The sequence below is a fragment of the Acanthochromis polyacanthus genome, chromosome 8 (assembly GCF_021347895.1).
Source record: "Acanthochromis polyacanthus isolate Apoly-LR-REF ecotype Palm Island chromosome 8, KAUST_Apoly_ChrSc, whole genome shotgun sequence".
NCBI lineage: Eukaryota > Metazoa > Chordata > Actinopteri > Pomacentridae > Acanthochromis > Acanthochromis polyacanthus.
In genome coordinates this window covers 3,834,712-3,847,724 of record NC_067120.1, presented here as the reverse complement: position 1 = coordinate 3,847,724, position 13,013 = coordinate 3,834,712, and the positions used below count along the sequence as shown (strand labels likewise).

General features: G+C 43.8%; 1 protein-coding gene across 10 annotated transcripts in view; it reads left to right on the top strand.

Annotated features, from left to right (window-relative positions):
- The window catches only part of LOC110971512 (membrane-associated guanylate kinase, WW and PDZ domain-containing protein 2-like), a 123,369-nt gene extending 110,368 nt beyond the window's left edge, over positions 1 to 13,001 (top strand). For 3 of the 10 annotated variants that reach the window (XM_051951484.1, XM_051951487.1, XM_051951488.1), the window contains exons 12-22: positions 617 to 648; positions 2,705 to 2,897; positions 3,005 to 3,120; positions 3,519 to 3,711; positions 4,240 to 4,479; positions 5,372 to 5,557; positions 5,950 to 6,265; positions 7,640 to 7,919; positions 8,029 to 8,172; positions 8,612 to 8,750; positions 9,739 to 13,001. In XM_051951484.1, coding sequence (XP_051807444.1) covers positions 617 to 648; positions 2,705 to 2,897; positions 3,005 to 3,120; positions 3,519 to 3,711; positions 4,240 to 4,479; positions 5,372 to 5,557; positions 5,950 to 6,265; positions 7,640 to 7,919; positions 8,029 to 8,172; positions 8,612 to 8,750; positions 9,739 to 10,433 — 2,534 coding nt within the window. In that variant the 3' untranslated portion in view covers positions 10,434 to 13,001. Of the gene's footprint in view, positions 1 to 616; positions 649 to 2,704; positions 2,898 to 3,004; positions 3,121 to 3,518; positions 3,712 to 4,239; positions 4,480 to 5,371; positions 5,558 to 5,949; positions 6,266 to 7,639; positions 7,920 to 8,028; positions 8,173 to 8,611; positions 8,751 to 9,096; positions 9,208 to 9,738 lie in introns of all 10 variants that reach the window. The other 7 variants (XM_051951492.1, XM_051951490.1, XM_051951489.1 and 4 more) reach the window with 7 other exon arrangements.
- Positions 13,002 to 13,013: the final 12 nt, after the last annotated feature.

Sequence of the window (13,013 nt, the reverse complement as noted above, 5' to 3'; positions counted from 1 at the left end):
TTGTCTTTCAAAAATTAGTGCTTGATTCAGTCAACTGATAATGTTGTGGGCCGGTCTGGGCCAAAAATGCCAGAGTTCATTTTTTGCCCCAGTCCACCCCTGCTTACAGTCATTGCACGTCCCTCCCTGAAGCCCTGCATATCTAAATGTATGCATTTGGGTCTTTACAGTACAGTAAAGTACTGTATGTATATGAACCAGCACGGTCACAGGGGAGCTGTGATGATGAGATTGTTGTTGTGATGTGAGTGCTCCTTGCTTCCTACATGCAGATAAAATGCAACTTACACAGGAAAATGTGTGCATATGTGTGTGTGTGTGTGTGTGTGTGTGTGTGTGTGTGTGTGTGTGTGTGTGTGTGTGTGTGTGATGAGGTCTGTGCTTTCGCCCGCAGCTAATGATGTAATTATGTTGAAAACAAACGCAACAACCGAAGCCGTTTAGGAGGAGTTACACAAACAAAGTCAAATCAGAAGAACATCAGATCAGCAAACTGAGAACTTTTGTCATTCATTAAGGGAAGAGGATTCGTGATTTTATCTTAGATTCCTTCATAGCTGTTTTTTTTTTAAATCTTTGCTGTCTGCTAACTGGTTTTATTCTCGCTCTTCTTCAGGTCACATTTCTCCATGGAAGGCCTCCAAACAGGTACGATAAATGAACCGATCATCTTTATGCTTGTGTGTTTGGAGCAGTTCAGTTAAATCAGAGGTCTTTGGTTTTTACTTTATTATGAAAAGTGCCAACATTTCCTGATCTGCTTATTAGTCAGATCACATCCCATCTCACGTCTGAGCAGCTGGAGAAAAGCTCTTCAGATTTATACTTAGACTGCACCTGTTCCTGCTCGTACAATCACTTAGAATATTCTGACGTGATGAATCTCCCCTCATTCAAGTTTAAAGTATTGATTTGAATTCATTCACGCATCACGTCTACGCAAATAGTTGCTTTTCTTTATTGCATAATTGAGTTGCTGCAGCACTACATTTGACTAAATCTAGTCCTCACACTTGACATGTTCATTTTTATTCATTAAGTCTGATTATCACCTCTGTTATTTAGGTTACGTGTCTATTAGCTTTATTCTCTGCAGTTTCTGCACTAGTTAGCCGTATTTTTGTTATTTTAACTTCCCCGGCTTTCATTTTGTAAACTGTGAAAGCAGATTTCTCAGACATAATTCATTAGAGTGAGCAAAAGAAGGCTTTGTTTATCAAATTCTGATCATGCAGAAGGACGTTTGACAGTAAAGGCAGTTTTCAACTTTCTCTGTGCACACGTTAAGTCTCACAATTAGCTTGGAGAACACTTTTCAACCAGTTTGCAGCTCATATTATTTATATTGTGAAGTGAAAACCTCCAGTGCAAACAGACTGAAGATATACTTTTTAGTACCAGGAATCTTGTGTCCAACAGTTAAACTTTGATGGCTTTCGATTGTGACTATTTTGCCACGAGAAAGAGAAGAATTTGTAGCAACACATTTGAACTTTTTTGCTTGAAAACATATCAAACAATTAGTTATGCTCTTCATATATCTTAAAGCATGTCACATGGGACTGCAATATCCTAAAAAAAAACCAAAACAATTTCCTCAGCTTTGAGAGTTTCCTCTTTTATTCTAATACATGTCAGATCTTTAAAATTATTCATAATCCTGCAGCTTAATTTTGAAATTAACTGCGTCTTTGCAAACATTCGAGATTCAGGAGCTCTGCAGTGTTTAAAACCATCCTCAAGCTTTGGCTGCAAAATTGTCACCACCAGTCATTTTATTTATTGTATTTACTGATGTTCTTTTTATCGTGTCACACTGATGGACTCTGTAAATGTAGTGTATTTATTGATGCAAATTAGCTGCAAGCTAACTCTAGTGCAATTACTTTTTATTGTGAGTTGTCCCTGCAATAAGAAATGAAGAGATAAATTACAAAAAATGTATTAATTTTCAATTTTAATGGTGGATGTATGAGGTGTGTCTATTATACAATAACACGAATGCTGTAGTTTTATTTAACTCGAGCAGACTGACAGTTTCAAGGGTTGTTTATGCTTCCCACTGATCGATGTAATGTACATCAGGTATGAACACTGTGGTTTGACTGACAAAACATGCTTTTAAATGTATTATACAGAGAATATTGAGCTAGATCTTGACCTTTACAAATAACATAGTTAATCAAATTCCTTCAAGTCCTGGAGGTTGCTGGATGTAGTCTTTGTGCATCTCACTTGTCACACATCCCACAGATGTTCAATCAGATTGGCAGAATTAACTTCAGAGCTCTTGGTTGTGTTCCTCGAGCGGTTCTGGAGTAGTTTTTGCACCTTCCTGCTGCCGTTTTAGAGTCTTTTTGCTTTGGTAAACATGGTTTAGATGGACATACATGTCAGCATAACATTTGCAACTCCTAAAGTTTGCCAAAAAATGACACTGCATCGTATTGATATGATCATTTTACCTGTTTGTGGTTTTAGTGTTGTGTCTGATCAGTGTATATTTTTATGGAAACATATAAGCTTGATGGCATTGACAGAGAGTAAAAATCTTAGACAAATCAAACCTGAGTTACACTCAGCAACATCTGTCAGAAAATGTGCAGTTAAACATTTTCCCCATTTCATTCTGCCATAAATGTGATGCCAAAAATAAGGAAACATGTGAACTGTCGGTCTAAATGGTACCAAATCTTCCCTCTAGTTGCCCGACCAGTGGGACCCACATGGCAGCCCCCAGGCGAATCTGTCGGGTCCAGTCCTGCCGCCTGGGACGCCCTTCCCAAACCAGCCACAACACCGCACATCTGTGCCTGACTCCACCGAAGGCTTCGACCTCAACAAACCCGACCCTTATGACCTCTATGAGAAGTCGAGGGCTATTTACGAGAGCAGACGTGAGTCCAGAGACTTTCAGTTTCCCATTCAATCGTGTTGGACGCATACCGTCATGTTTTGCCATTTAAGAAAGAGTCGGCCTTTACTGTCTGCTTCTGTGGTCCAGGTCCAGAGTACGAGGAGGTGGAGGTGCACCTGCTGAGGGAGAAGACTGGCTTCGGCTTCCGCATCCTGGGGGGAGACGAGGCCGTGCAGGCTGTGAGTCCGGACGCCCGTGACAAGGCTCGTATGGGACGGGCTGGACCACACACATACTAAAACCTCATACACACAGCATCATCTGACCTGCATCTAACCTCATGTCACACTCTTCATGCACTCATCTGACCGACACACACACTCTCACACAAGCAAACCTCGGCCTCCTCACACTGTCCTGAAGCTCTTACTGCTCGGTGCCTCCCATACTGAAGTAACGCCTTGCTAACTTGTCCAGCATGCAAACTGTGATTCAGACAGAATGTGGCAGCAGAACATAAGGAAGTTGGAATAAAAAAATGTTGCCATGACACAAAAGTAGCTTGCAAGCTAGATAAAGTAATTACTGTGTGATTCCACTAGTCTCTGTCTCATCCTCTTCGCCTTCATCTATGCTGCTAATCTTGATTGTCTTTGAACAGATTGTTATTGGCGCTATAATAGAGAACACTCCCGCTGAGCGCGATGGGCGGCTTCGACCCGGGGATGAGCTCATTTCTGTGGATAAAAATGTGGTTGCTGGGAAACCGCACAAATACGTAATAGACTTGATGCACGCAGCTGCTCGCAACGGTCAAGTCAGCTTGACTGTGAGAAGGAGAGTGCAAATGCCTGGTGAGGACGTGTTTTCCTTTTGTTGTTCATCTTTGTTTGGTCTTTTGTTGTTGTTGTTGTTGTTTTACACTTTACTGAGACTGGAGAAAAGGCTGCACATTTCACTGGCATCAAATTAAAAAACACAACTTGGACAGGACACACATGCTAACAATCTGTGTTCAGGATCACTGTGTTCTTCTCACCCACACATCTTTTCTGTGGTAGTAGATCTTACATACATTTGTCCTTTGTTCAGTGTGAAAACTGCAGCAGCTCTGTGTTTTTTTGTCTTTCTGGATGCACTTCTGCTGCAAGGGCATGCGGTTACGCAAGAGTCACACCTGTCAAATGACAAATAGATAGTTTGACATTGACAGAGAATCCCTGCCAGTGCTGGACCAGTGCACTGTTGTATGCCGACCTGGGCGTTTTCCAATCCTGAACTGCTTTTACATTCCAACTCTGAGCTCACTGGTCGTGTTTTACAGTATCAGAGCTGCTGCTTTGACTCATCTGACCTCCTCTCTTTCTTCTTTTCCCTTCCAGGTGAGCCGTGTCCCGTGAACGGTCGCAGCCCCGGCTCAGTGTCCACGCAGCACAGCTCTCCACGCAGCGACGCCGCCTCGGCTTCGGGCCCAACGGCGGTCGCCATCCCCGTCGCCACCTCAGCTCCGGAGGGATCCGCCCTGCAAACCAGCGACGTGGTCATTCACCGCAAGGAGAACGAGGGCTTCGGCTTCGTCATCATCAGCTCCCTGAACAGGCCGGAGAACGCCACCGTCATCAGTGAGTTGTAAAATGACCCGGGTCTGTCTGAAGCGCTAAAGGTTGTTCCTAAACAGAAATGGTGATTGATGAGTCATCCCAAGGCTTTTGTTATTTTGCTGTAGCAATTTCAAGTGCTAAAATGTGGGATGAACTTCTTTGCACTGCAAGTCAGAAGTAGAATATCCCTTTTATCTGCTTTACTAAAAGCCAGTGGGTGTCATGTCCCTCAGTCATTACTTTAGTTGAGTGGAGTTTCACATCCTGCCCAGTAGCTCTAGAACTTCCATTAGCTGGGATCAAACTGAAATTGATTTAGTTTTTATGATTTAAACTTTTTTTGGTCTTAATTTCATGCCAAGGTGGTATTAAAAGGTTCTTTAAAAGTCTTAAATGTGGCTTTATTAAACATATGGTCAAATTTTGCCAGAGGGAGCTGATATCTTTTAACAGACTGTGGGGATTCTTCAGTCAGCTTGGACTGATCACACCCCCATCTTTCATGTAAATGTGCTCAACTCAAATGGAAACATCTTCTGCACTCGAAAAATATCCACACAAACTTCTGAAAGTTGTGACCAGGATGTCGCTGTGCATGTTCAGGAGTCTCCCTGGGATTTCCAAAATTAGTGGGTCCAGTAGAATTTATACTCTATATAAGTTGAAATTTTCCTTTTCTGTCTTTATTTAAGTGTTGATAAGAGCCTAAACTCTTGTGACTGTCAGAGAATGGTGATAACAGTTTTAAAAGTTACTCAGGAGCTTTGAATGATGCAGCACAATATTTGCAACTGTAATTTTTACAAGAGGCCATTCCAAACGCTCATACTGTAACACAGCTGTAAATGTTGTGCTATTTTGACATCTTTCCTGAAAATTGGCAGACAACCACCTTGTTATTGCCTGTTTCCAGCTGTGCCCCATAAAATAGGACGCATCATTGAGGGCAGCCCCGCGGACAGATGTGGGAAGCTGAAGGTGGGCGACCGGATCCTGGCCGTAAATGGACAGTCCATCATCAGCATGCCGCATGCAGACATCGTCAAGCTCATTAAAGATGCTGGACTAACAGTCACACTGCACATCATACCAGAGGAGGGTAAGTGTGTGAAATATCATCAGATGTTGTTCTGGGAATTTCCTCATGAGTGTTCCTTTTAACTCAAACAAAACTCTGGTTTCGGTTTCTTTCATCTTATATAAATGTATTGAATTTTACTTGGCCAAGGAGAACTTTACACACAAAAGTGTTCAGATTTTGAAGGCAAAAATTCAAAGCACTTACACATACAGTAAACCAGGAAAGACACAAGGTGTGAAGGAGTGTTGTTCAAAAACTGTTCTCATTATGAGGATGATGGAACATAAAAGTTACAACGAATGTAGCAGGGAATGAAACATATTCTTGGACTTCCTGAACATTTACCAACTTGAGCTAAAATTGTTTCTTCAGAGTTGAATTAACACTTAGGTGAAATGTTGTCATGACAGGTTCCCATTCTGGGCCCAGCTCAGAGAAGCAGAGCCCCATGACCCAGAAACACAGCCCCCAGACCCAGCCCAGCCCTGTAGCCCAGCCAAGCCAAGGAGGCACCCAGCCTGGCCAAATGGCTCCTCAGCTTGGCCAAATGGCCGCTCAGCCAGGTCAAGCACCTGTCCAACCCGGTCAGACACCAGCTCAAACAAACCAAACAGTGACTGGTCCTCCAGCACCAGCAGCCTCCCAGCCTGCAGCAGCTGGAACCCAGCAGAGCCCAGTCACCCAGCCCTCTGGCCCCCCTCCACAGCTCTACCTCCACGACGGCAGGTAAGACCTCACCCAGAGCTCTTGTTTGGGCTCAGGAGGAGTGTTTAGTGGGATGGAAGAGCAGGGATTTTCACAAGTGCCCAACATCAAACTGCATATCCAGATGAGAAGGTGCCATCCTCTCCTTTCTTGCTTGTACAATCAGGAGAAAGCCCGTGACTGCAGACAACTTTTGTCCCAGTCAGACTCTTGGTTTCAGGCTAGCTTCCTCTTTATTGCGTAACACCACTTAGCTCCTACAGTGTCAGTGAATAATTTACTTTAAGGTATCTCTTCTATAATGCAGAATCCCAGCAATCAGACCCTCTTCTGTGTTAAAACGGTGAAAGTGTGAGTGTGTGCACGGACTGAAGTGAGTGCATGTGAGTCTCAGATCAAGACACTGAGAGCAGCACTCCCAGAGCTGTGGATTTATGCCCATTTTACAAGTGGGAACGTGATAAAAGTTTCAAAAGGGAAGCTGATATTTCCATCTTTTCAGTGGTGAGCATCCTCATCTGCACATACGCAGTACTCTCCTCTCTCACATGGGAAGCAAAGCTCAAATATTACTTTAGAGATAAATCTGAACCTTTTAGGTCACTGTCCATCTGTTAACACTGTGAACCTCAAAACCAGCCTGTGGGTTTAACCCCATGATGCCTGGATTTATTTACAATTAAATAAAAAGCTTTTTGTGTGTGTGTTTTTGCTTTCTGGCTGATGCTAAAATAAGTGGAGATTGTTAATTTATCTATTACACATAGAACATAGATACATAGATATATAATAACAGATATAGAATAATTAGGTCCCGCTCCAACCGGTCCTACGAGAAACCAGTGTTTTTAAAAGGTTTCGAGGTACGTATTGAATATGTACAAACCGGCATTGGAGGAATGGATACGCTGTCTCGGCTACAGTCTGAATGAAAGTGGTGTGTTTGCAAATTTGTGAAAATAAGCGTCAAAGGGTTAAAAGCCTTGTTAATCTTTTTCAAAATGGCAACAATTATTAGAGCAAGAAACAGTAAAAGCAAAAACAATCATCAGAATTTTAATGTTGAACGTTTCATGTGCAGCATGCGGTTCTATAAGGAAAACTAGACAAAGCTTAAAATGTTTTTGTTTTAGCAAAGTCATTTTTATTCTACTCGTCTCGTAAATGATCACAACAATGACAACAATTCAGAGATTTCTGGACTGAACTGCAGGCAGTGTCTACACAGATCAGGTAGGAGACAAGTATGGAAACATATCCCTTTATCCACGGTGGTGCTGTTTGGGGTTCATAAGGTTAATAGAAACGACATGGATGTGAGGTTTTGTCCAACAGGAATCCATCATCACACAAACCTCACCTCTGATTAGTCGATATTTTTTTTCCTCCTGACAGGTCAGAGGTAAAAGCAAGGCAGGATGTCAAACCTGACTTCCGCCACCCTCCTTTCACTGATTACCGGCAGCCTCCGGTAGACTATCGTCACCCACCGGTGACTGATTATCGCCAGCCTCCGACGCTGGATTACCGACACCCGCCCGGTCTGCTGGACTTTAGACAGCACCCGGCAGCTGCTCAGTTCCCTTTGGGGATCCCTGCAGACTTCAGACCACAGGTAGAGCTTGACCAAGAACTGTCTGCTTATGTTGAGCGTACATCCTTCATTTGTATGCAGGTGTGTAACACATTGCGGATAAAGCGATCATAATTATTTCTCTAACATAGTAATCACATACTGTATTTGCTTTCGGTGTGTTGCCAATGGTCCACATTTTGCTCTGCAGGATTATGATTACTTCACGGTGGAGCTGGAGAAAAGTGCAAAGGGCTTCGGGTTCAGCATCCGCGGGGGCAGAGAGTACAAGATGGACCTATTTGTGCTGCGCCTTGCAGAGGATGGTCCTGCCATACGAAACGGAAGGATGAGGGTGAGACGAAGAAAAGCACAGCAAAGGAAATGCTGTTGCTGAAATAAAAGTTGCTGTTTTGTTTAAGAAATGTAGAAAAAGTACAATTAATCCAGTCTCACATGTGCAAGTTGATCCGTCTTAATGCCCATCGCACATAATATCACGCGCTGTCCTGACTGGATTTAAATTTGGCGTAGAATTTTAACAGAGCATGAAGTTTTTTCCTTCTGCTTAAGTAAGTATAAATGCTTGTGAACCTGGTGACTGAGTAACACTGCTCACCCTCAGCGACTCCTGTTGAAATGTGTTTGAACAAGGCACTTAATGGCGCTTATTCTCCCGTCGCTCGGTGGAAGTTCTTCGCCCCGCAGAGGACTGGTTGTGAGCTAAAGTTAACCTTCCGTGGATAAACAGAGGCTGACAGGAATCGACCCTGTCCTGTGTGTGTCTGCTGCAGGTAGGAGATCAGATCATAGAGATTAACGGGGACAGCACTCGGGACATGACTCACGCCCGCGCCATTGAACTCATCAAGGCGGGAGGTCGGCGGGTCAGGCTGCTGCTAAAGAGGGGCACAGGACAGGTGCCAGAATATGGTGGGTTTTCCTGGCACAAACTGAAACCTCTGAATGTCCCACTCTGTCTGGCTCTCGCTCTCTTTAGTCTGTAAACTTTTTACAATTTCACTAAACTAGAGATTGAATGTTTGCCATTCAACATTACTGTTTAGTACCCAGAACATTCTCCTGCTCTCTGTTTTATAAGCATATTAACATGCCATCAGTATCTTTCTGCATTTTACTCTTCGCTCCATAGTCTTCTGTTCTCATCTTTTTGTCTGAAAACTATTTTAAACAAACAGTAGATACAATACAGTAACAACCTACTCTTTAGCCTTCATGTGTTGTAGTCCCTCTGCTTTAAGTCTAATGATTGGTATAGGCTTTTACTTGCCTTCCCTCAGGAATGGTACCTCCCAACCTCTCCATGTGCATGAAAGGTGACACACTAAGCTCCCCCTATTTCTTCCTAATGGGCCACTCTAAAGACACGGTTTGTGAAAAACTGCATGTCTCTCTCTCCATACTGATGAATCTGTGTGGTCTGTAGATGTGCTCGAGGCATGCATTCGTGTGTTCGTGAGTTTCTGCATGGGAAAAATGCAAATGCATAAGATCAGCAGCCATGTCTCTGTAGGTGTGTGCAGGTGCTCGTGTGTCGTAGTAAGAGAGCAATATGGTTTAAAGTGACCCTCCAGATGAAATTGTATCGCTCTGAAGAGGGCTGTGAAGTAGACTGTTTGAAATGTATGTGCTCAGAGCTGCTCAGGATCAGTCTGTCACACGGCTACAAATATGTTGATTGTCTTCAAACACTGAATGAATCCTCGCACACGAGTCTGTTTCTGTGCTGCTCATACAAATTTGCATGCAGGTCTGCCTGATTTTATAAGAGGATGTGACGTTTCTCTCTCTTTCTCAGATTTTTCTACTCCTCTTACATTGTGTCTGTATGCATGTGCATGCTGGTTGTCGTCTTCTATCATCTCAGTCCGATTAACTGCGTTTTCTTCCTCTTTGACAGACTGTGCCGGCCACTGGGATTCCCTTTCTACAGCCCACTCTGCCCTGCCGGAAGTGACCCTGGAACCTCACCTGAATCCATTGCTCTCATCCCATCCAGCCTCAGCCCCAGACTCCCCTCATCTGCTCCCTCTAGAGGCCACAGTGTGCATGGCAGACAAAGCTCCACAGCCGACAGACCACAGCTCCATTAGAGGGGCTACGGGTGGCAGGTCCACCGAGCAGAAATGCATCATCAGGGGGCAGGGAACCCCTCAGGGGTCTGGAGAGGTGGACTGTGGACCAGGTGACAGACAGCCTCGGGCTTTGCCTCCCAAAACTGTTGTGGGAAGATCCATTGAAAGAAGAGAGAGGCAGAGGGAGGCTTGCTCCCCCTGCTGTGAGAGAAAAGTCCTGCACACACAGGCGATGTCCACTGTCTGGCCTTGGGACCCATATGTGAGCGTGAATTTGAACGGAGCCTCTCTGGGCGGCGGAGATGGACACGTCAGCCTCCAGGAGAGGCTGGTGTCCAGAGCTCTGCTGTCTAGAGAGGACGAGAGGGCCAGCGGCCACAGTGGGCTCTGCTGCCCTTCCAAAACCATGGAAGATCCTCCAGCGAGGAGTGCAGCTGCCTCCCCAGGGCCCTGGAACGTCCCTGGGTCTGAAAAACTGCCTGGCACCCTGAGGTCCTGGACCTCCACAGTTAGCAGGTAGAATGGATCTTACTGATTTGGACCGGATCACGCTGTATGGCTACTCATTCAGTTCACCATCTGAGGAAACCTCCCTTGCCCTCTCTTTCTGTCCTGTTTTCTTCTTCATCTACAACTGGAGTCATATGTTATGTTTCATTTGTTCTTACAAGATGATTATTACACCCACCACCTTAAAGAACCGAGAAACTTTCACAGCTCTTGTAACATACAGTATAAACCTGATGGAGATCCTCACATGCGACCGCTAACAGATGGAGAAACGATGTCTGATTCTGAGTGGAGCTGTGCTTTTGACGTGTACCTTTAACTGCTCGAACGTATCTGGCTCAGATTGGTTTGTGCAATATGGCCTCATACAAGGAAGAAAGACATACGTACATCCAAGAGATTTACTTTTGCTCCATTTTCTCTGTGCCGTTGGAAGAATTAGACTACGAATCTGTCAGATGGAGGCAGTGACACTGAAACTCCTGGAAGACATGGCACTGACCCAAATGACAGCCTGGTTAACCCAACATATGTTAAATCTCACATGCCTACCAATATATCATATACTGTAAATGTAAAGATGTGAAAAATATGTACATTTGGTAAACTCAAAAACATACCTGTTGGTGTTATTTTGAGGCAGTGTTGTAGTTAGATACATTGTAAAAAAAAAAAAAAAAAAAAAGAAGAAGAAGAAGAGAAAAACCCCTGGACAGTATTTTAGGATCACTATTTCCATGGCCTCGTCTATAACTACATATCAAAGACTGTGCAAGTCACCAAATCCAGACCGCTGAGGGAGGCGGTGGTTGTGTGCATGGATATAAACCACCATGTCTTTAGACAGGGACTCACGTCTTTTAAAGGTAGAATAACGAGAGAATAACTTCCGTGGAGCAGATCAGTTGGCATTCATGTGAGACAAAAATGATCTTTTTTTTTCATAAAATTGAACTTTTGAGTGACTGGAAACAGTTTACGGCTTAGTAAGAACTCCTAATACTCTTCTGAGTTATGTACACAACTTGATCACAAGTCAACCATGCAGTCATTGTGCGGAATTATAAGCTGTGTTGTATTCATTTAATGCTCAACAGGAAAATTCTGTCCAGTCTCGATTTCCCATTTCTATGCCTTTTACTGTGCTAAGTGTACCACATCACTGTGGGAGAGGGGCATCGGTGCGGGGAAGAGGAGGCCGATGGTTAAGAGGTGGGGCGGAGTGCCTTACTCGAACTAATGCAGAGCTGTTGCCGTTGTGATTCGATTTTGAGCACTGAATGCAAAACAGACATTAGTGACCATGCACACGTGTCAGCAAACTGCTGAGCGTGGAGCCTGTTTCTCTTCGGACATAACGCCAAGCAGTATATATCCTGATGCACTCTCAGCTGTATAGCTTATCAATGTCAATGATCGCCCGTGTCCCCTAGTGTTTAAAAGGGGATAAAATGTAGCCTGTAGCAAAACATCCTCTTCTTAGAGACACCTAGAAGTGTAGAGCTGTGGACGTTTATCAGGACAGGGTTATGTCAAAGTGGACCGTGGTTTCTGTATCTCAGCTTTATTTGTCTGTTATCTAAAGAAAACACTAAGTTTTCATTGTTGCAGGAAGGACCAAGGCCCACTGCGTCTAAAGTCAACCTTTTAGATGATCGGTGAAACACGAATGCATTGAAACATCTGTTCAGTCACAGGATCTTGTCTCAGGCAGAGGTCGAGGCATGCTGCTATTAAGCTGAGACACCCCAGATGAAGTCACTATCCTCCTGCATTTCCATCTTGATATCATCCATCTCTCTCCCAATAAGATGTTTGCTCTTAATTAAAAATTGATCACTAGAGCGTTTGAGCACTGGTGAAACGAATGAGTCGGAGAAAAAAACCTATCACAATGCTTCAGTGCTTTGTGACAATTTGACTGAATGCAGCACGATGGCGCATCCAAGCCGTCCTCGTAAACTGCTGGTAATGTGCGTTTAGCAGAGCAATGCACCTGCAGACTGGGACACTAGTAAGACCTCGAGCATCGAGCGTCACCAGGACTGACTGAGCCGCCGGAAAAACGCGCTCTGGATGTTTCTGAGCTGACCGAACTGTGGTCCACGTGATAAAGTGGTTAACATGTTAGCGAGGAGCATGACAACGTGCCATTAGGCTGTAGAAATGTGTTTACTGTGTGTGCAAATGTTCAAAGTTCAGAAAAAGGTGAAAGAATTCATCACCCAGCCCTCTGTCTCCATCCAGGCCGTCCCCCTGCCTGCTGTGACTGATTTTGTACACAGGAACAAAAGAAACTGCTTATTGGAACCTGTGAAGGATGGCACGTTCATGAATCCCCCATTGAGATCAAGTATAACTGTGTAGTGTTAATTGTGTACTATTCACCTTGTACAGCTGTATTCCTACAAATATGGTTTACTGTATCATTGATACTGTAGTTTCAAAGACGTGAACAACTATTTTTATGAAATGCGACAGTACTGATATATTACATTTTGCTAAAAAACAAAAAAACTTGTTTACTGAAAGATATTCTGAAATACTGTCAAATAAACTCTTGACATGGTGTAAAATATTCTTTTCTAGA